This window comes from Centropristis striata, chromosome 1 (genome assembly GCF_030273125.1).
Source record: "Centropristis striata isolate RG_2023a ecotype Rhode Island chromosome 1, C.striata_1.0, whole genome shotgun sequence".
In the NCBI taxonomy this organism is placed as follows: Eukaryota; Metazoa; Chordata; class Actinopteri; order Perciformes; family Serranidae; genus Centropristis; species Centropristis striata.
The window spans coordinates 29,860,621-29,884,791 of record NC_081517.1 but is presented as its reverse complement, the minus strand read 5'-3'; the positions used below and the strand labels follow the sequence as shown (position 1 = coordinate 29,884,791).

Sequence of the window (24,171 nt, the reverse complement as noted above, 5' to 3'; positions counted from 1 at the left end):
TTGCTGTGCCGGTTGCTCATAAAATATGCACCTGTTCTCCTCCTACATAATGCAGTAATGTTCCTGCACACAGAACTCATTGCGGACAAACAAGCAGAGATTGTCACTCCTGACGATCAGCTTTCTCTCTTTTTAAATTGCCTTTGAATTGGTGATGCAGAAATAGTTGGAACTTCCACTTACATGAGGTTTTGTGTCATTTCATCTTTACGGATCATTTCATCCTTAAAATAACAATTTGTATATAAATTACAATTCATTCTTGGGGGGAACTTTTTTTGCATTCCTCTGACGAAAACTGAAAACGGCCAGTAAAATAAAGTAAATCCTTGATGAACTGAGTTCAATGAAGTCCAGCAAAATCAAATCAAACAAACTCTCACAAAACTCGTGCAGATCTTGTATAATTCAAGTCACATTTATCAAGTCATATGCTCAGTACTTCTCAAACATAACCTCCAAAACCTCAAACTGAGGCTGCTATAGTTTTGCTGTTGTTAAACGAGCCCTCCTTTTTCTTCAGTTCATCATGGATACGCTCAGTTTTTGGATTTTGATTCACCATTGAGGCATGTGAGTTTTCTCCATGGATTCAAGGTAACACATGGTGAGCAATTGACATACAAATGGTCATTTTACGGATGAAGTAGTCCTTTAAAAGCTCATTCCACCACTAAACAACAGCTGCGCACCCTAAAATGGGGGAGAAATGACGAACTTGCGGGACTTGTGTTTTCTCACTTCCCACATATATAATTAAACACCCTTATCTTTTATAGCACAGAACCCCAGCAACTTGTCTGCCTTTCCTAAATATAAGTGTGTAAATACAGAATCGAAACAACAAACGTGGAACTGAAAGTTCAGAAAAGTGAAAAAAAGTCAGCTGCGTGCATTCATGTCTGCTCTCCAAGTAGCACTCTTGCGCAGTCAAACAAACATTGGTCAATATAGCTTTTATTTCAGCAAATCAAACATACACTGTAAAAAATGCATCTGTATCATAACCTTTAAACACTATCAGAGCTGTGATGACAGTGTGTGGTTGGTTGAGAGTGGCTACAGTGTCTGAGGTCATCAAAATGATTTGCATGTCATCACACTCATGAAACAGCACACTTTAAGACTGAAATGCTTTCCAGGTCCTAAAGTGAATTGAAATTCCAAGTTAAAAGAAATGGAGGGAGCAAAAAAACAGAAACAAACAAACAAAAAAACATCTACATATTGGACAGTTAGATGGCACTTTTAAGGTCTTAACATGGAATTTCAACAGATTTTTGATTCAACATGAAGCCCGAAGGCAGATTAGTAATTGAAAAATAACATAGGAGCTCAGTTAATCCCAGGTCTGTATAAACTGTCACAGGACTCATCAAGAATACACAAATCTGGGATCAGTTTCAGTTGTCAACCCTGACAGATATACACTATAAGTAGTTAGAGCAGATCAGGTACAAATCAAGCTTTTGAAACAAAGTAAAAGCAAATGCACTGTAAGTTGTAAGATCATCTTTTTTTCATATAAAGCTGTCTAAACCAAAGCTTCCTCTAGCCAGTGTACTAATATATAAAACATTTTCAAATCCAGCAGATTCTAAGTGTTTTTATGCCTTAACTGCTAAGTATATCTGTGCTTCTCTACATTCTAGCTATCCTATGTAACAAATCAAAAGATCTGAAATATGGCCTATGTAACACCATCCTAAGAGAGACCCAAAACACAAGCCATACCAAAACCCAAGCAGTATCCGAGCTTGACAGTAAATCCACTCTTATACAGTGTAAAGATGAGCTTAAGTCAGTCCAGTAAGCATGCTTCTCACACTCTCACCACCAACTGTCCTTACCGGTAAAAGGCACACCTTACCCTTTATCTTTTATCCCCCCTTCAGACATTATCAACAGCTCTGCATGGCTCTGATTTTATTACTGTGCAAGAGAGTAATTCTGTTACAACGTGTGCTCAAATCACGTCTGAAAATTTAAAACATCAACTCCGCTTCCCGAGCTGTGATGAGGTTTTCTTTGAGCTCACCGACGTATTAAAGGTCAGTTAACCTGTTTTTTTTTTGTTTTTTTTCTTTATCACGCAGACTTGTGGCTCAAGCAGTTTATAACTATGCAAGTGCAGTTTCATCTGTACACGCTTGAAGGAGTTTTTCCACCCTCAAGCTCCATTATGTTTTGAGTTCCACAAAAGGTTTAGCCTCTGGTCTACAGACTGAAACAACATCACGCAGGATTAGACATGCTACGACAAATCTGTTTCATCTTCTGTATTCGTCCAACAATGGATTAGAAAAATAGATAATAATAATATTTTCCCCCTAACACCACCGGCCAAGCAGTAATTTGTCTTTCCTTGTTGCTGAGCCTTTGAGATGATTTGACTTGATTTGTGTCTCTGTGAAAACAGCTAGCATGTCGGTTCTGATTGTTATCCAACTCACACTGTTTTTTTTTTTTGCCTTAATTCTCCTAATGAAGCATGTCTAACTCTTATCTTGTTTTTCCACACATTTACAGACACAGTTACAAATCAAGATCAAAAGAAACCTAAAGAGTGCAATATTCTCTTATCTACATCATCAACATCCCACCTATACACAGGAACATTTGATAAGGAGTAAAAGGGTGGGCGGAGGGGGAAGATGGAGAAATGAGGAGGGGGGAAATCTCTTTAACATTGCGCCTCAGGCATCAATAAACTCAGGCATCAGAGTGCTGCACAAGGACAGGACACACTAAAAGACATGGACTGTCCAATGAAGGGAGAGGTCTTTGCACACGTGACCAAATCCAAAGCAGTGGATTGGTTGTCGATTAGTCCTTGTCATGTTCTCTGGTTGGCTGACACACAAGTGAACAAGTGCCATTAACCACTCATATTTTATACTTAGAGAGGAAGAGAAATCATAAACGTTTGCCAGGAATATTGTTGATTTTTTTTTCGTTTTTGTTTTTTTTTAACTTATGAACAAACAATACACAGAGAGTAGTCCATAGGCTGTTAGTACGATTAAGTATCTGCCTGGGGAATCACCTAGAAACGTGCAGTTTGACCAAACAAACAGTTTTCTCTTTTTTCTTTTTTTTGTTGATTTCTTTTTTGAAATTACGACAGATATTCGTCGTTTTCGTCGTCATCGTCCTCGTCTTCGTCGTCCTCATCGTCCATTCCAGCCTGGTCGTTGAGGACAAAGGAATCCTCGTCATCGTCGGTGAACAGCGAGTCTCCGCTGCCGAGGTCTCCAGAAGACTCCAAAATGACACCTAGAAACAGGGAATAAACCAGAACGTACAATTAAAGTAATTGTTTAGGGAAATAGTAAGTAGATAGATACAGTACCAGTCAAAAGTTTGGACATACTTGTCATTCAAGGTTAAGATAGTACCAAAAGTGTGTAAAGCTGATGAATGCTGCAATGAATAGCTGTACAATTTAATTAAGCAGACGCTTTTATAAGAAGTGACGTACATCTGAGAGCTAACATAACACAGAAGGACAAGGTTCTAGTCAGGATATTTTTTATGTCTTCATTATTAATCAACACGTTACAAAAACATTAGAAATAAAGAAAAACATTAAATGAGAAGATGTGTCCAAACTTTTGACTTATACTGTATTTTAGAAAATCAGAAATATTCTGGTATTCATTTGTAGCCCAAGTAATATCGACCAATCCTGTTTGAGTTTGCTTTGGTTGATTGCAGGTGAACAATCCATGCGAAGAGCAAATGAGGTGGAACATGACCAAAATGCAACCTTAGAATCCATCAGGTATTGTCTGACGATGATTTAACTTTTCTTCTTTTTTTTAAACGTATCTGCATTCATATGCAGATATATTTTTATTTTTTAAACGTCGTTTCAACCTAAAATACCTACGAAAAGTATCCACGACGTGGTTAATCGGACAGTAAACAATGACGGGCACACAGAAGAGGAAGTCTTAGCTGTTATGCGGATGTCCAAATATCTGCTAGTGGTGTATATTGGCTGATGGCTGTTGCTCCAACAGGCTGAATTGCCATCCGACCGATAGCCGATTGCTTCCGAGATTTTGTCTGCACGGTGAGTATGAGCCAGTTAGTTTTAGCTTATCATAAAGCAACATTACCGGGCAACCTCATGGTGATGACAAGGCTCCAGGAAGTTACTCGGCCAAGAAATAGTAAAACACATAAACCCTTTTAAACTACAACTTGTCATTTTTACACAGTCTTTTTTAAGCAAACAAGTTTTTTCTCAGTTAGTCAGCTTTTGAGGTGTTGGTTTATTGGGGTTTGTAACCTTTGCAGAGAGCCAGGCTTCCTGATTCCAGCCTTTATGTTAAGATAAACTAACTGGCTGGTAGCTGTAGCTTCAAATTGGGCGGACAGATATGAGAGTGATATCAATCTTGCCATCTAACTCTTAGTCAGTGAAAAAGCCTCCCAAAATATCATTCTATTCCTATTATAGTTTTATATCACAAATACATTGTGGCAAGTGATGGATACGAAAGATAATTGTGTGTTGATCTGATTATCTATAAATGATTTCCTCCATGATGTCTTATCTGCAAACTCGACTATTATCTCCTTTTTTCTCTCACACGGAGGCATGACACTGTATTCTCCTCAGTTTTGCCTACCGCAGTTTGCAGGGCCATGGGTGCGTGAGCTGGCCACCTCGTTGCCATAGCGATCCACGCACCAGCACTGTCCGCTGCTGCTGTGACACTGATGGGACCTGTAGTAACCTTCCTCATCACAGGATGGCAGGTACTGACCTATACATGCAAGCCAAAACACACAGATGCACACAATGAATTAAAGGAACACACTGTTTGTCTGTGTGTGTGTGTGTGTGTGTCTGGCTTTTGTGTGTGTTTCAGAGTGTGTCTGTACGTCTCACCGAGCAGTTTCTTCCCCGCTTGCTTTTTGTTGATACTGGACAGTTCTGCCTTACAAGGGGAATCTGAAAAGGAGAGACAAGGGACGCTGGTAACAAACTGCACAAGTCTGCCTTTCTCAGAATGCATCTGTTTGAGTGAACTTTGCTTCCTTTGTGTACTTTTGGCTTTCGTTATGATGTTTGTTATTTGGCTGTCTTTGCTTTTACAAGTGCGGCTCCGGTGACTCATCTGTAAATACTGTTTCTTTAGAACCAAAAAAACTCATTCATGTCCTTCGTATTGTGTTCCATTTCTCTGTTTATGTCAAGGAAGAATATGCCATTCTGATTGAATGGGAGGTGTCTATGATTTTTATGTCTGGGTCTTGTTTTTAGAGTTTTGGCCATCATTTGAAATCAGTGAAATGACAAAATGTGAATAAAGGTGACTAAATACTAATAACATTAATAAAACTTGAATTCATTACTTGTCTATAAACATTACGTCTGCCTGAGTCACATCACATAAATATTCATGGTCAATGGCATTTTTTAACCATGAGGACAATAACTCAATCACTCTCATGATCCCATGGAGCTTCATGACGCCCTCAAAGTACGTATTTTGTTATTGTTTGGTCTGAGTGACCCGTAGTTGCAGACATTACAGACTGTGCATTTATAGTAGGTAATAATGTTTGTTTGCATGTGTGTTCATTTTAAAATAAAGTTTGGTTAAGTTGTTTTGTATTAACCCTCCTGTTATGTTCGTTTCTCAGGAACAGCAATAATGTTCATGGGTCAATTTGTCTCTGGGCATGTTTAATTACACAAAAGTGTCAGAATCTAAAAAATCCCAATAAACATTGTTTAAATTTCATTAATAACTCCATTACTAACCATTTCAATCAAAATTTAGTGCAATGGTATTCTTTACCTCTCACAGATCGTGTTTCAATGAGGATAATTCACTTTTTCATTGAAAAAAATGCATGTTAAAACTTTTTTTATGTACATTGGAAAGACCTACATATAAAATACAATGGTTTTACATGACATTGATTTTTTTCACTTTTTAAATTTGAGATGGGTCAATTAATCGCAACATAACAGGAGGGTTAAGCCTGTATGACTGTCTACTCATGTTTTACCTTCCTTATTATATAAAAAAAACTATGAAAAGAAAACCAAATTATTGTATCAAATCAGAATTTCACCTTCAATGTCTTACTGAGTAACACCTGTTTTTGCATATATATACCATGCATATGAATGTGTTTTATGTGTTAAGGTGCATTTGCATGCAGATATCGTACCTGTGTACCTCTGGAAGCATGTGCACCACTCAGAGCTGGTTATAACTTTGTCGGCATGTGTATCGCAGGATTTGAAGAACGCGTCAGAGCATGGCTCGTTCCTGTCCAGGTAGAGGCTCTTGATCTCCAATTGGTCCAATTGCACATCAAAGTTTGTGTCCAGTCGGGAGAACATCCATCCCAGAGGATCCTTACAGATTGGTGATGCCCCGACCTCAAACTCTGCAAGGACAAAGGGGAAAAGTGAAAAGTGGAAAATGCAGCCAGGTATCTCAGTGCAACAATGGGCCTCATACAGGAAGTGATATACTAATACATTTCTTTTTATATTTGTTTTGTGTCAACTATTTGTTGCACATTGGTTTCTGGGAGCCCGCGTTTTCTTTTTTTACTCTTAGACAAGAAAACATACATATAAAATATTGCTTAAAATACATGCTTGTTATATAAAATAGATTACTACATTTATATTTTATATTATTATTTGTTCAATAATTGTGCCTTTTGTGTATGTTTCATTTAGATATGTTATTTTATTTTCCTGTAACACCAGTACTGATACTCTGGAAAATCATGTGCACTTTTGTTTTAGTTTATCGGTAAATTTCTCTACTCCTGAACTTTTTCTTCTCAGTTTTTTTTTCGCATCAGAGCTCTGGACGTTACGTGACTTGTCTTTTTCTTCATTTTGACAGAAGTGTGAGTAAAATAAATGGCACCAGTGTTAATTTCAAGCCATCAGAATTCGCTGTGCACATTCAGTCAAAGGACATTGAACGCTATCTTAAAATTTGTGTTGGAAAAAAATAAACATTAAACATGACCCTAATAATTCCCGGAGTGATGAAACAGCATTACAGACTTGCAGCGTCCAGACATCTACAGTTACTCGATCAACTTCCCCTTACTGCTCTGGAGTTACTGAAAATTCAAAGAAGCCTGGAGGGGTATAAATGGACAAAATCGGAATCTGTGGATTATATCATCACACTGTTGAAATAATGGCCTAAGTCATTTTTTGTCAAAATAGTTTTTTTTGCCAAAATCATCTCCTCATGACGCCAGCCACCTATGGTAAAATCGCCTACATCCTCAGTTGATCAGATCATGTGATTTTACCCCTTTAAGATCATCACTTCTTTGACAATTTGCCACATTCATAGGCATCAGATAAGAACCCAGCAAAGAAGACCTAGAGGGAGATTGTTTAGTTATCAGTTTTTGGTTTATCAGTGTTTTATTGTTGACACTAATATTGGAAACACTTTACTCTAAAGTGTCTACATAAGAGTGACATGAGTGTGTCATAAACATGACATGGGATGTGTCATGAACATTTATGACACTTTGAAGTAACATTAATTCTCGTGATACTTGTCATGTCATGTTTCTGACAGGCTTGTGTGAAAGTGTTACCATATCTTGCTTAAGTCACAAAGGCATGTCCAAATTGCCTAAGTCATTTATTTCTCTTAAGTTACATAATTTACACACACATTTAACCATCCTTTGTTACATCCTTTTTGAATGAAATGATTAATAAATGTCATATGTTACACTTTTGTGTTTCCTGCAAAACTTGAACAAATTAGTTAGGCGATCATTTTAACAGGTTTGAAGTATTACCAGCTAAAACTGCTCGTCGTCATTAGAAGGTAAGTGTTGCTTCACTGAACGTCAGCATAGCAACAGGCAGTGTAATGTTAGCATAGCAACAGGCAGTGTAACGTTAGCATAGCAACAGGCAGTGTAACGTTAATGTAACCGGTATGTTTACCTGTATGTAGCGTTAGCTTATTTGTATCTTCAATAAACCTACCTAGATATCATTACTGCCTTAATGAATTTTTGAAAGGCACCACCTCATACATTAAATTATTTAAGATAATAACATTATTAAGCGTTGTATTCTGTAACTCATATGAAGTGGTCACTGCACAGTCCAAATCTGTTGCTTCTGAGGTCTCCTCGGTCAGTTTTATTGGTTGTTAAAATGTTTTCCATTTCACTTGTCCCTGATTGTTCTGTAATCTACCATGCCTACTTTGTATTGTATAAATACAGCAGGAAAAGAAACTAGCTGGTGATAGCATCGCAGCCTATCTTGTGTTTTGATTTTGAGTGATTGCGTGATGACAACATCTGGAGCTCTTGGGCATGACTGTTTGCACAAGGCACAACACCTGCCCTTATATAGTGTTTAGGGGACATTACTATTCCGATCATTCAGCACACCTGGGCTTTGAATGGTTAAGAGCGTTGGTTTTATCAGGAGATGGCACTTATTATTTGTCTTAACAGGAAATTTGGAGAATGCTGCTGCCTGAGGCCCACTGACAATGCATCACAAAATACTGTGTATTTTATAATTTATCTTGTTTATTAATGCAGCGTGACTCACTGTTCTTCTCCGGCTTCTGGATCTTGACTCTCTTGTGGTTTCCATTCTCATGCAGCACTCTGAACCAGTCTCTCAGACGACTCACCACCTCCTTCAGGTCCGACTCACTGCACACTGAGGAACAATAACACTAATGATTAATGATGATAAAGTGATGCTTTATTGTCCCCCCTACTCCCTTATGGGGATGACAAGTCAGGGTCAGCTACAGAACAGCTGTTCTGAAACCTGAAGGGATTCAGTATCACTTTATCAGGGCAGAAGGACTTTAGCTTGCCAGGAAGGGGGCTTGGACACCATGCAAGACTTTTTAATTAAGGAGAATTTACAGTTTCTCCTGCAAAGCATCCTAGATTGCAGTGTGCAGCGATGTGTGCAGGATTTGGTACCTTTTTTCTCTGCAGAGCTCTGTTCAGGCTGAGAGGGGCAAGGACACATGCCAGAACACTTCACAGCGATCTTCTTGCCTGTGATGCATGCCTGGTAGTCTAACTTACACTGAGACAGACAGATGGGAAGAGACAGAAGAGGAAGTCAAATCAGGATGTGTGTCTCATCAAGAGGAAATGAAAAAATGTGTGTTCAGATGTCTCTATTATTGGAGAGAGACTGTGTGTTTGTGGTTTGTGGGTACCTTGGTGGAGTAGGAGTGGCCATCAGTTCCACACACAGGAGAGGGGTGAACCACAGGGCAGGGTTTGCACTTTGACCCCGGACTCTGGTACAAACTGGCATCTTTAAAACTGGAAAAGACGTTCAAAATACTTATTTTACACACCCACACAGGTCAAATCTGACTGTATGCATATACAAATATTTCAAATGACGTCTCATTTGACATTGTCTCCATCATAATGCACTGCCTATCTTCCCCGCATCATCTAAAACATGTTTTCCAAGCATTTTAATGTATTTTTTTGTTCTTACATCATTACATTTCAGAAATGAGACAAGGATTAGGATTTCTGTGTGATTATTTTCTGATTTGCTGGCACTGTGCAGTGGTAATTGTGTTGTTGCTAAGAATGGGAAATGAGGTCAGTATGGCGTTACAGTGCTCTGTCCAGTCTGCAGTGTCCCAGACAGACACACACACATACAAAGCCCATTCATATCACTTGGCAGGACTTTGTGTCCGTTGTAAGGCAGTGCCAGTGTTGGGGTAATTGGACTAAACAGTAATGTCGCACAACAGTCACAAGAGAGCCGGGCATCCAGTGGACCAGCTGGAAAAATAGAAAAGCAGCCACCCCTCTGGTGTTGGTGCTTATCTTGCTGCATGAATAAGCAAGCAGAAAAAAGGAGGAGGAGAAAAGAGATGGGAAGTAATAAAGAGATTTGATTCGCTCCTAATCCACTGTCATTCGTGTTTCATTTCTGGCACAGAAACATCTGATTTCAATGACAGCTTTGAAACTTCTGTCTGTTTACAGTTTTTCCCAAATGTGAACCACCATCTTTTAATTATCTCTTCAACTCTTCACACAGCCTGCATTACCAACATGCATCTAGTCCAAACAGTTGATCTCACCTCCAATACTCACTCCAACCACCAAAATACTTACTTACATATCTCAAAATTAGCTTGTTCAACTATAACAGTTGCAACAATTCACTCAATTCACATAAATCAGTTTTTCAACACAATTACCCTTCATTGACTGTACTGTAAAGTATATGCAACGAGAACGAATCAGTCATTGCTTAAATATCCTTTAATTTTTTCTGTATTTTTGCATATTGTAATTTACTTGAGAGAAATAAGAAGTTGAAACAAAAAAACGAATTCCTAAAATTCCAGAGCTACAATAATAATTAGGCTACAAAAAAATAAAGTCTGTTTGATAACAAGACAAAAACAGGACACTTCTGTAGGCTTTCAGCTGCAAATGTAATCATCTGTTTTTGGAATAATTACTGTTTCATTTTATTGCAAATATATTGCTTAAATTTTCCATATATTCCAATATGGTTCCTGCAAAAAACACCCAAAACCCTAAATTTGCCACCATTCTGTTTTAATGTGTTTTTAATAGTTTTAAGGAAGAAATTTGCTGCAGATGTGTACTGTTTTGTAGGTGGTGGTATATGAATGTAAAATAATGAATTTTGAAGAATTATTAATTTAATTGAATCCAATGTGACCTCAGTTTTAACCAGTGCATGATAGCAAATGAAAAACAAGTGTGTGTGCAGGTGCGTGTGTGTCTTACCTAACTCTCCTCTGGCTGACACAAGTGGCAGTCTTGTAATCCTCAGCCACACACACCTTGTGGCGACTGCATTTGATCTTAAGACAGGGGTCTTTGGCTGGATCAAGGCCTAAAAACACAAACAGAGATACAGAGTAAGAACTTTCCAGTGTGTCTGCTTGTATTGTATGTGTGTGCAGCTTAAAACAGCCTCTGTATTAAAAAAGCTTCCTAGAAAGACTAAGCCCATAAGCATGAAGAAAGAAAATCTTGCAAGGTTACATTTTGTTCTTTGAAATCCTAGATCAATAAATCATGTACTTTCTTTTCATTTTTACAGATCCAAGCTGAGGTGTTTGAGGTGTGTGTGTGCGTGTGTGTGTGTGTGTGTGTTAATTCTAGCCACTGTCTCTTCACTTACTGGCAATGTCTCTCTCACGCTGAACTGAAAGCCATAATACCATTAAGTATCCTTACAGCTAAAAACAGATGGAACTGGTAATAGAGGCTATTTCTGACCTTACATCAGCCTGCACAGAGTGTCGGTCTCATGTGTACTCTTGCTGAGATCCTCAAACTGATCTGGTATCAGACCTCACAGCTGAAGGCTGTTCTGGCTTTGAGAGCTGATTTTAGATCTGAGTCTCAGGCTGAGGTTGTGATCTTTGTTGGTAAAAACAAGCAGGCTGTTTCTGACCGCCGGTCAGCCTTCGGTGTGGCACCTATGGCACAGAATATGCTGCCTTCAGCTGATCTCAGAACAGTTTGTTAATGACCTCTGCTCTAAAGAACCTTACTGTAATCCCTGAGCAGCTTTGGCAGATTATCCTGCCTCCATCCTCCAACGCAGCATCTAATGCTATTGTTTCCCTGACATGTGTGTGTGTGTGTGTGTGTGTGTGAGTGTGTATGTGTGTGGACGTATGTGTGTGAGGATACAGTAATAAGTGAAAGTGTTCATGTCCTGGTTTCCTGGATGTGTGTATGAGCTTATTGCTGATTGAAATACAGTGGGAAATGAGATGTTCAAACATAAAAAAAAGTATTTATTTTATTTTTTTATTTCTCTATTACCGTAGATGTTAGCTACATAAATCAACTGGTTGACAGTGAAACGAATTTGGTATAGTTTAGGAATAACACAAACGTATATACACGCACCAACAGGTAAAGTAGTGCTGTAGTGATGTTATTTGTTCACTGTTCTGATATTTGTAATTAGGAGGATCTGACTAAAATGAAGGAGTGTCTTTCTGTTGTTCGATTTTCTCGACATCCAATTGACTTCCCACTGGATGATGGATGTATTGCTGATGACCCAAGGAAGTGCAGTGCGACATATTTATTAGCAGTGCTTTATGTACACACTGTGTAGTGTATTGAGCGGAGATCCTTATTAACTGTTACACCACTGAACAGTTTGCTTTGAAGTCACTCCCTGCAATACACATTCAGAAACAGATGAAGAAATTGCATCTAGTACCTAGTATTTTACATTATATTGTCCTTACATTTGTTCCTAGAAATATCCTGGTCGCAAATAGCTATTTGGCATTTTTATTACTAGAAGACACACGTGTCATTGTTTAGGACGAAAGCTAATTCCTGATCCAGTGTTTTTCTCAAGTTGCCCTTGATTTTATATTTAATTTATACATTTTTTTCGGCTGCATAAAACATTTTTGTCAATGCTTCTCTTTCATTTAGTTTTCATGTTACATACTTGTTGGTTGATCCTGAATAAATGTGATTCATTTTAGTTCTAATATGCCATATTGTGTTCTTATAGTTAGATGACCTTTGACCTTGACATAAACAGCCTTAACTCTTGAGTAGAAGTGCAAATGTAGAGGTCATGCACATACTGTCTTTGTGAATTTGTAAATTTAATAAGTATGACTCACTTTTAATTTTGTATAGATCAGTCTTGTACATAATCCTAATATTTGTTACCTCATATATTCCATGCCTCCAAAAAACCTCCAGATTCACATCTATATGCAGATTAAATATTTTAACACAATGCATTCTATTAAAAAATACCAAATTTAAAGATTTGTTCTGCTATGAAAGAGGTGCAAGTTCTCCCTTTCCCTTTCTAGTGTTTTTCTGTTTTTGTTGTGTTTTATCACAAAGCCAACAGCACAAGCACTGGAGGCTTTCTTCCTCACACCCACCTTGATCGAAGGGCTTGGATGGAGTCCATGTTCCAGGCTCCTGAAACAGGGTTAACCAATAAACAAAATCATCAAAACATATTGTGTAAATGACATGTAGAGTAAATAATACATGACAAATCAAAGACTGTTAACAGCCATACAAACCTCCACTTCCTTTAGGAGAAAGCATTACACAGAGAGAGAATAAGGGATTCATTTGATTAGGTTTTTGTGTTTGAGTGGAACCTTTGCATAATCACACAAACAAATGGATGGAAATCTAGGAAGCACACACCAACACACCAGCATGTACAAACACGTGGAGCATGCATTTATTCAGTCACATAATGTTGATGTTCTGACAGCAGCTCCATGCACAACCCGTGTGTGTGTGTGTGTGTGTGTGTGTGTGTGTGTGTGTGTGTCTTACAATGACCTTATCATCACCACATGGAATTCCCTTTATATATCATATGTGGCATATACACTCACAATAGAGGGACAATATCACATCATAACATATCAGGATGAACAGTTTAAAGATGTGAAAGAAATATAAACATTTAAGGTTTTGATTTAGGTCGTGAAAGTGGAATTTAAAGTGGATTACAACAGACGAAAAGCTTTTTTTTAAAAAAAAGAACATATTGTGTGTTTTTAAAGTAAAGGGAAATTTTAATCCGCCATTAAAATTTGCATTGCAAAACGAAACAAAACACAAAACAAAACAACAACATTTTGCAATTCTCAGTGAAGCCATTGACACTGAGCTTTGTCATATTGCAGTTACAGAAGGGACCTTAAATATAAAAGTTCAACATGAAACACATTCAACCAAAAGCTCAATAGTGACTATTCTGGAAAGTACAGACTCTTCCTGGGAAAATGTGATGTCTAAGGCGCTACAGAGAACACTACTAAAATATGTGGTGGTTATTTCCCACATAAAGTAATATTCTCATAACCAAAAATAGTTTAAAAGTGCTGTTTATTTAGAAAAAACAAAATGTTCCTAGAGAAATTCAAATGGTTCAATCTGTTGCCTGTGGATGTGTTTTAACAGTCTAAATAAGGAGTGCATGCAGGTGAGTGATTTTCCTGCTTTTAATAGAAGGACGAGTAGGAGACACACCCAGGGGTGCTGGCTCATGATGCAAATGTAAAAGCAGCTTAAGAAATAGTGTGTGCCTTTTTATTCAGTCTGAGTTCACAGATCTCATTCTCTCGTTTACTCTCAGTTCCTTCTCTGGGAGTTCATTCAAACGCTACATTATGTTCTTTCTCACTCTGTCACAATGATAACCTGTTCTGTACGTGTGTGTGTGTGTGTGTGTGTGTGTGTGTGTGCAAGTGACTCATTCAAATCTATATGCCAGAACAAATAGGAAGGGAGGGGAAACGGGGAGAAAAATAACATCCTATCAGTGTAAATCCCACAGTGTGCCTGAGCAAAGACTCAAAGTGTCTCATTCTCCCAATTACACATTCTCACATTCTTCACCAACAGGATTTTTCAAGTTTAACTGATGAGAAATTCAAACCTGTCACCTAAACAGTGAGTGAAGGCTCTGTCACAAAGACCTAAATTATTTTTCTTCCACCTTCTTCTGACACAATTACCTCTCATTTACAGAGCAGATTTACTGTACAAGGGTTGTATATGTTGGGCTTATCGCATGGAGATGGGGGGTATAGACTGCAGAGAATTAGTGACAACACCGGGAGGCCATCAATTGTAAATCAATTATGATGCAGTAAGAAAGTAAAGAACAGTGAAGTGTAGGTGTGCTTTAGAAAAGGCCCCTCATACAAAAGGCTCTTGTTTCACTTCCTCAAATCAAAACTGAGTAATGAAAACTGAATTTAATTAAGTATTAGACACTACTGTAGTGAACATCTATTAAAAATGTAATACAGTGACAGCTGCAGTAGTACTAAAGTAGTGATGTTGACAAGGCACAAAGTCAGTGTGGGAGTTTGGGTAGTTTAAAGGGTGAGTGGCTGTGAGGAGCTCTTGTGAGTGAATAGGGTGTAAGTATCTTTTTTTAATACTGATACAGTGTATTGTACTGTACTAGATTGTCTTTGGTATAAATGTTGCATTTAGTCTGCAAAGTGTGTTAGCAATACCCAGTGTACAAAAGATTGAGTGCTGGAATAAATAAGTTATCTTCCTGCAGTACTTATTGCACTTTTGCAAAGTTAACAGTTTTGTTTTTTTAGCAGGCTGTACTTTTTTTCAGGAAGCTACACCTCTGCTTGTTTGTGAGATGCAATTTCGGTGATGTATGTTTCCTGTGTTGTTATGTAGAGGAAAAGCCAGTGACAGATCAGGTCAGTACGACCTGCACTGCATGACACTGGTGCATTTTTGTAGTGCAATTGATTCTGCATGAGTGTAATTAGTTGCATTAAGTTTTTTCGATCAGTACCCATGCTGTCTCATTGGAAAAGTTGCATATTACATTTAATAGCCACACAGTTCTATAGGTCTTACCTGCCCCTTATCCACCAACATGCAACAGCTTACTGTTCTGGGTCCTGCACATCATTTTACCTGTCCTGAGCATTTCAAGCCAAAATAAAATGTTTCATAGTCTAAAAGGTGTTTCCCAACTGGGACAAAAGAATAGCTAGTTTTCCTTGACCTAAAGTATGTACTGTGATGACATAAGTAGTTGGTTTTCCATCAACAAATTTCTCAGTGCATGAGAAGCGTTCAATGGAAGCACCAAAATTCGCTTCACTTTTAAAAGTGCACATAAAGGTTTTTACTGTCACTTGAGGTATATTTTGTCTTTTTGGAAAGATAGTTAATGCGCTAAATAGGAGATGGAAATGCTAACTCACATGACATGAAAGAAAACAATTATAAGTTGCCCAATTAAAAAATCTCTCTCTCTCTCTCTCTCTTGCACAACATCTACTTCTTATACTGTTCTACTGACGGATAAGCACACAGCAGTACCTTACACTGCCATCTTCTGATGAAAGTACGTTAATGATGCTTTGTTTATTTGCTTCAAACCAGTTGATGGAACTGCAACATTTCAAAATTTTGCTTCAAAATTAGACTTTAATGGAAACAAGACTGGTATGCGTTTCATATTCTACTGTTTACTTTGGTTGTTAATTGTGCAACACCCGTGGCTGATGACAGATTGTTGATGACAATGGTTTTGTTCAGCTGGTTTGATCGATAGCAACAAGGTTCCAAGAATCGAGAGCAGGACTGCTTGAAGAATCAGAGCTACTTGGGTGGAAAAGGGAAACCGGATTGTCAGAAGCTGTGGACTGCAGAGCAGTAATGTAGTTATCCTCGGGTCTGTATGTGCATGCATGTCCAAAACTGTTGAACTTTGACACTGTTTGCCAAAATATCCTTGTTATTTTTCAAAAAGCATTACTTAAAGCACCATGAAGTTTCTCTCTGACTCACTTCCTAGTGCTCTATAAGGTGATCAGGGTCAGCTCTTGTTTTTTCTCAGCTCTAATTAATTTCTCCTTCTCGTTCTTCCATGCCGGCCCTTCCTGACCCTTCTGCATCTTCACTGCAGTCTCTTCATTAATCGTTGCATCTCTTCTCTTGCTACACCTTCCACTTGAGAGAAAATCCAACAGTGACTCTGTCTGTTCCTTTTGTTTAGAAGAACACACAATGCTTACATCCTAATGTGAAGAAAACCCACAAACAGAAAGCTTTGCAGACATAAAAGCCAAATAGAGAGGTACTTTTGTTTCTGTTCCCCTCTAGCACTGCAGACCATTGAGACTGAATAATGAGAACATTGCATTATGGGGGCCAGACCCTCTAGACCAGTCAAGACAACAAAAGTGCTTGTGGTCTGATTCCTTAATGAAATCAACAGAGGCACGCAAGCAAACACACACATGAAAACACACAAAAACGCACACATATGCACATCCCCACGCACACATACACAGCTCTATAAACAAATAAACCTATCACCACAACACTGACTGTAGTGCCAGAATCTGTCAGCACTACAAAACATCAAATAACTGGATGAATGCACTTCACTGCACATGCAACCAGCCACCCACTTTCCAAAAAACCACACAAAAACCCAAAATTCAACAATAGGTCTAATGGCCTCCTGAGTATATGCTAAAAATAGCTACTTTTCAATTTATCTCTCCATCTCTTTCCACCTCTGTTCCCCTCTCTCCCTTGCAGTTAAAAACAGGCTTTTTTTCTCATGTGCACAACACACACAAACACAACCATGTGTGTGTACTTGCCTCTGCTGGCTTACATCCTAATTTGCTTGTGTGCATACTGATACTATGATAAAAATAAGTCATATGATAATATGTTGCAACTTTTCCCACCTTTACTTCACATATTTCACAGATCTTCCTTACTAATTGTTTCCTAATGGCTTTGTTGCCTTTCCTGGCTCCTTGTTGCCTCCCTCCTCACTTCCAACAGGAGAAATATGTGCATGTTTTCACTGTACTGGCTCTGCTTGTCTTGCTCAAGCTTGTCGCATGCATGCACGCACAAACACACACAAACACACACTGAGGTGCTTTGAAGTGGAAAAGGCCTCAAGCTCTGTACCTTCCCTACATCATTCACCCTCCGCAACACAAACAGCACAGGACAGACGCACACAAAGACAGGAGAGGAGAGGAGAGGAGAGGAGAGGAGAGGAGAGGAGAGGAGAGGAGAGGAGAGGAGAGGAGAGGAGAGGAGAGAATGAAAAGGTGTCTTCTGCTCTAATGAGGCTGCTCTAAACAATTTACCCCTGTACTGCACAATTAAGCTTCATGGTCTTCATCACATGACCTTCATTGTGTTTTTCTCTCACTCTTAAACAGATCTTCTCTCCTCACCTTATCTCTTCACTCTGTGGCAGTGCTGTAAGCTAGCCAAGGCCCAGGAAGCGGAGCAGAATTTCTTTGAAAAAAAAAAACTTGAGATGGCACCAGTGCAGCAAAGAGAGCCCCAGGCCTCTCCAGCCATCCTAACAGGACGTACAGTAAATCAGTGGCCAAGATCCTATCTAGTGCACTTAGCAGGAGACCCACTTATGGCTCCTGCTGAAAGATGAAAGCAAAAAGTACAAAGTACATGCCTAACATGTAAAATTTAAATCACAGTAAAGCAAAGTTTGGCATAGAATTCAAGCGCGTGAGATAAAAAGTAGGCCCTGGGTGTATTACCGCACTTCTGAGAGAAAGAAAAAAATGTATACTTATGTGATTGTAGGATTAAGATAGCACAAGAAGTAAAAGTTTCATCCCAAGCTACCAACAGGATAAATAATCACATTATGGATTGGTCTTAAAGTGTAAGCCCTGCCTTAGTTCTTAAGCTATATAGCTAGTTTCAAACTAATGATTTACTAAATTGTGTTGCTCCATTAAAATGTGTCTGAGAACTGAATCTAAATCTGTTGCTAGGAGACATCTGTAGCTCTGTCCAATCAAAAGCAATTAACAATTGAAACAGGAATCTGCTGTAGCATCACAAGCTGTTATATAACTTTAAAAAATCATCTTTGGCACATGTAGGTGTGACTATGTTTTATTTATATATGCATACATGAGTACATACGTTTCAGGTGAGTAGGGGTCATAAAGTTCACAGTAGCCATGGTTACATGGGCGATTGAAATCATTCTTATTAGAGTCCCACTCAACTGATGCATGAACACTGAAAAAAATTGACTAAGATGGGTGTTTATATGCCCCTAAGCATTTAATCAGAATATAACATTTTAGACTTGAAGTTGTTGACACCACTAGTCTGCCTGAAATAAAACAGAAGCGGAAGTTCGGTAGATTCTGGCTTCTCCTTCTTTCCTTTCATTATGATTTATTCTGATTGGGCTGTTATTCTGATTATTAGTGGAATGTTACAGTCCATGTAAACACAGCTGTTGAGAAGGAAATATCTGATTAAGCTAACCAATATTTCGTGATTTCAGTTACTGGCATAATGTGGTGCAATTTGAGCTATGTTGTGGGGTTTTTTTTTTTCGTAAAATGCAATTGAAAAACGTCCCAGTTTTAATTGTACGTGAACAGCCTTTCAAACTGGAGTCATGTCAGTTGTGTAAATTGTATTCCATTTTGCAATACTTATGCTAAATCTGTCAGCCTGGGTACACATTTAGTAAAAAAGAGTTTCTACAGAAGAACTAGTTTGTGTGGTGTCACCTTTTTTAAATTAATAATGTGTATAGCACCACTTTGGAAACTCTAATGTTTAAACTAGGCCAGTTTGAACTTACAAAGAGCAGGTGCAACCAGCTCCGGTTAATAAAAAGCTCATTTTTGAGCAGGTTAATCTTTCCGCTATATAGGCTATGCATCTCACATGACCTATATGTTCACTATATGTAGCATCAAGAGCAAAAAACTGTCATTACATAAGGCTTTACCAACAAAACCCACTTAAACACACATGTCTAATTGGCAATGAACATATAACAGAAAAAGGTGAGTAGATATGCCAAGTCTGTCACTGTTTCTTTAATTATTTAGTTGAATACCTTTGTATACAGTACTGATGAATCCCTTTGCGAAAGAATGTAAAAACACACAGTGACACACCGACAATCTGGGACACAGCACCGAACAGGAAATGGCAGGCGGCACACACATATATACAGAGCACATAATGCTTTTGTGCACCACATCTATCTCTAATGTCTGAGCCTCAAGGTTAAAACAGCCACACTTTACTCTCTTTCATCTTTCCTTTCCACTCATTGCCATGTCCCTCCCTCTCAGTTATCTATCTATCTATCTATCTATCTATCTATCTATCTATCTATCTATCTGTCTATCTGTCTGTCTGTCTGTCTGTCTGTCTGTCTGTCTGTCTGTCTGTCATTTTAAATAGCACAGCACATGACCAATCACATTTCCTCTCCAGCATTCGATCCTGACACCCTATTTGCATAATCCAAATCCTGCTCCATAGATGGACCTCAGTCACATGGGTCCACCTGAGCCGCTGTGTTCACATGCTTAAGTGCGACAGGCAGGGAAAGTGAGAGATAGAAAGAGCCTGTCACAAGTTACATTGCAAACATGTACAAAAAAGACAGCTCCTGCCCTTATTTTTGGAAATTAAAGCAAACAGTGCTCCTGTTTTTGTGTCTCTTTCTGACATCAAAGATGTCAAGGGCTCTAATTCAGAGAGAAATCATGCATGCATATGTGCAGCATGGTGGTAAAGCACTCATTAATACTGGTGTGTGAAAAGTGTATTTTCTCTGGTGCATTCTGTTAACCCTGTTGTTTTTGAAGCTCAGCTCCTGAGCAAAAAAAACATGACAGTTTTTGTCATTGTGCTTTTTTTTTTGCATACATGCTTCATTGTGTGTATCTGTTTATATGTATGTATGTGTGTGTGTGTGTGTGTGTGTGTGTGTGTGTGGGTGTGTGTGAGAGAGAGAGAGAGTGAGTGCAAGTGCAAGCATGTGCAAATCAGTGCTGCTTATGTGGACCCATTTATTGAAATCTGTGGCTACGGGCAAGATATCCTTCTAACAAATACTCTCCCCCTGAAAGCTATATAACATTATTATTGGCTGATGACAGAGTTTTTACATTGAATTCTCATTTCTACAATTTGTGACTTCCATTCTGAAATAAAAAGTAGCGCTTTCCACAGTCTTTTATCTGTAATCTATAGCTGAATATTATTGTTAATACCAGCTAAAACCATAATCTAATGTATTATATAATACTAACTGTGTGTAAGGGTCTCACTACTGTTAAAAATCAGTTTTCGCCGCATATAACAAAAGAGTTATGCCTAATGAAAATAAATATTCCATGTGACAGTGGAGAGCATGAACATGTCATTATTTCCCGAAACCTGCTCAGGGGTGGGTCTAGGATCAGGAGGATCTGGGGCTTCATCTGGAAATGTTTTGAATGAGTATGGAGACAGTAGCTGCAACTATTGCAATACACTGGTAATAAATACTAGATTACTATTATTTGTATTATTCTAAACACAACTACACAGTTGCCATAAATTAAATCACTTTTGGGTGTGTAATAGTCAAAACAGCTCTTTCCTCGTCAGAAATATGCCAAAGCTGTATTTCAAACTTAGAAAACTCATTCCATTTTGTAATTAATTGCCTTTTTATTTCACTTCAGTCGAATATTTTAGCTTTTGAACCTTATGGAACTATAAATTAAATAACAAAATCATACCCAGTTACAAAAGGCCACATCAGAGTAAGTAAAAATGCCAGATTTTAAGGTTGACATACGTTAATGCTCCATCCAGGTTTAAATTAATGCCCCAGACACTCTGCATCAAAAATAAGAGCTAATAAATGAACGTTTACCATCAGCTGCCACTGACTGAACAAAACCTGCGGGACTGTGTCATCCGTTGCACACGGTGTTGTTTGGGCTCCGGGGATGAGAAGGGGGCGAGTCACTCAGGTTTGTTGCCACTACCTTGTGGCAGGTGTTTATTACTCTAAACAAAAAGCATACAGGCCTCACTGCTGCTCCCTCTCTCTCTCTCTCATACCTGCTCATAATTAGGCCCCTTTTCCGGGGACTCAAGTGGTCCCTCTCGGACAGATCGGCTACTTGTGTTTCGCAGAGGCCTTGTCTATCTCTGCTAAGCAGGGGGAAGGCTGCTATCGCTAAAACACACTCACAGGCGAGGATCATCCCAGTATCGTTAGTGTATTTACAGTCTCAGTGGTGCGGGTGATGGATGTGTGACAAACAGTACAACGGGCCCCGTGACGCGTCGCTTGGACACAGCGAGAAAACGAGGAGCGCATGATCACAAACCAATGAGGGGTGGCTATAGGGAGGAAAAGGGGGGAGATGGACGAGGAGGGGGGTGCAAATGAGATAATGAGGAGGGAAACGGCGTTAATAATACCAGCCAGAAATATGACTTACATCTCTGAATTTGTCCCATCTCCCGGCGAGCCACTTATCATCCAAAAAATTGCCGCTGTCGGAGCGAGCAGAGACGTGTCCGAAGGCGACGGCGCACACACACAGCAGGGCGACGCTCAGCATCTGCGGACACACAACAACAGCACGGTGAGAGGACATCGGATCAAGGCTGGAGGACACAGCAATCGCGTTGAAAACACAGGCGGCTCAATCCGCATCACATCAGCGACGAATAGCGATCGTCAACACTGAACACAGCGATGCGGAGGTGTTTTTCTCTCTCCTACCTTGTCGCATCAGCTGCTATCCAGACTGTATGTGCTCGCTGCCGTTTTCTGTCACTAGTAATAACAGCCCTCTCCTCTCTCTCTCTCTCACTCTCTCTCTCTCTCTCTCTCTCTCTCTCTCTCTCTCTCTCTCTCTCTCTCTCCGCACCGGCTGTCTGTGCGCAGCAGAATACGGGAACGCGCATGGCACCGTGCGCGCCGCCTGCGCTCTGTCCCTCTTTTTTTCTCTGCCTCTCTTCAGTGCGGAGGAAACAGTCATGATGGCTCACTGTGGGCTGTTATCAGGCCGCCACAAAAGTGCCTTTCACTGATTATGAAAATTATTGGACACACACAGGTTGGGGGGATAGTTTGTTCATATCACATTAGAATATAGAAGGTTGTAGTCTTTAACAAATGACATGTAAAAACAAAAACAAAACAAAAAATTTGTAAGATCACTATTAACTGAGACACTGTAAATATTAGTGTTTCCTGCATGTGTCAGGTGTGTGTGTCCTTTACTTCTCCCATGTTTCTGCTCTGTTACAGAAATCTCACAGAAGCCGCTCAGGCTTGTTTGTACAGTAGTGACTCATGAGAGAGTTCCACTCACATTCCTGGCAGAGGTTAGCTCAGGACTGTAAATTGATGCTACAAGATAACACGGCCTCCATAAGAAATGCACTTAAACGGCTCATTTGTGGATGATTTGTGGAGGTGGGCGGAACCGCCCTCTGTCAGCGGAGTCCTTTTCTAGGGCATTGCAAAGCCCCCAAAACATTCTTCCTCAGAGTGGTTATGTGTGATCGAAGGTGTTTCGAGAGGGGAAAATTTGTAGCTGGTGCACTTGTTTGAGGCTATAACAGGATACCACAGCGACTGCTGCAGCTTTGTGACATAAAAATGGGTGACAAGTTAAAGGAAGGAAAATAACAACTTAGTGAGGTGTTGACCACCACCAGCCCCCCGAACAGCTTCAGGATGTCTTGGTTTATACTTGGTTAAGACAAGAACTTTCCCCTTCTATTATATATATTTTTAACAAAGTGTATCTAACACACATACAAGAAATATAAAAAATAAATAACTAAATAAGACTAAAAATAGAATAATACAATGCTTCCATAATAAGAACTTATACAAATAACTTTAAATGTGTGTGTATATATATACATATATATATATATATATATATATATATATGTAGACACACATACCTGCACATAAACTTATATTCGTTTACATAGATACAGACCTATACACATGAATATATACATACGCGTGCACATATATATTTCCCTTCCCCTTCTTATAATTACACGTAATACTCTTGATATTAAAAACTCTTTAACACTTGATTACTTAATACTCTTAACATACTAGATACCACTACCTCTGGACAATAAAAAATACTGTATTTGTTGCCTGCCGAAAAAATAGAGTACACGCAGTGAAGGTGCATAAGGGAACAGACACAGGTAATCTCATTATTCTTGTAACTTGAGTTGTTTGATGAACAAACAACACCCTTTCCCTGAAGTTTTGCTACCATTATTTCATATCATGAAATATTTATAACTGACCCAAACCATTCCTTAAATGAAGGCTTTTCAGAGCTCTTCCAATATTTGAGGACTACTCTTAACACTGAAACATTTCCCATGGATACACTTTTTAAATTCAACCTTGTTCAACCATTCTGTGTGTGAACTGTTGCATAACAGAGCTAGTAAAATGGACTGAGCTCGTATAACACTTTTCTAGTCAATGCGACCACTCAAGACAGCACTCATTCACACACACATTCATACTGGTGGCCGAGGCTACCCCTAAATGGTAGCCGATAAATGAGGCTTCTGGATAACACTTGGGGTTCAGTATCTTGCCCAAGGATACATCGACATGATGGAACAACCGACTTTCAGATCAGTGGGCGACCGCTCCACCAACTAAACCACTGCTGCCCTTGTAGTTCTTGGTATTCTCCATACAGTGTAGGGCCCTACTCCCATAGTGCTTGGAGTAGTGAG

The 24,171-nt window shown here is 39.0% G+C and overlaps 1 protein-coding gene across 1 annotated transcript; it reads right to left on the bottom strand.

Annotated features, from left to right (window-relative positions):
• Window positions 1-937: 937 nt before the first annotated feature.
• spock3 (SPARC (osteonectin), cwcv and kazal like domains proteoglycan 3) lies at window positions 938-22,274 on the bottom strand. Its single transcript, XM_059337604.1, has 11 exons — window positions 22,160-22,274; window positions 21,873-21,995; window positions 12,969-13,008; window positions 10,813-10,921; window positions 9,234-9,342; window positions 8,989-9,097; window positions 8,600-8,713; window positions 6,199-6,420; window positions 4,904-4,966; window positions 4,641-4,778; window positions 938-3,276 (listed from the first exon to the last, which is right to left on the bottom strand). The coding sequence occupies exons 2-11, from the start codon at window positions 21,993-21,995 to the stop codon at window positions 3,119-3,121; spliced, it is 1,185 nt and encodes a 394-aa protein (XP_059193587.1). The 5' UTR covers window positions 22,160-22,274; the 3' UTR covers window positions 938-3,118.
• Window positions 22,275-24,171: the final 1,897 nt, after the last annotated feature.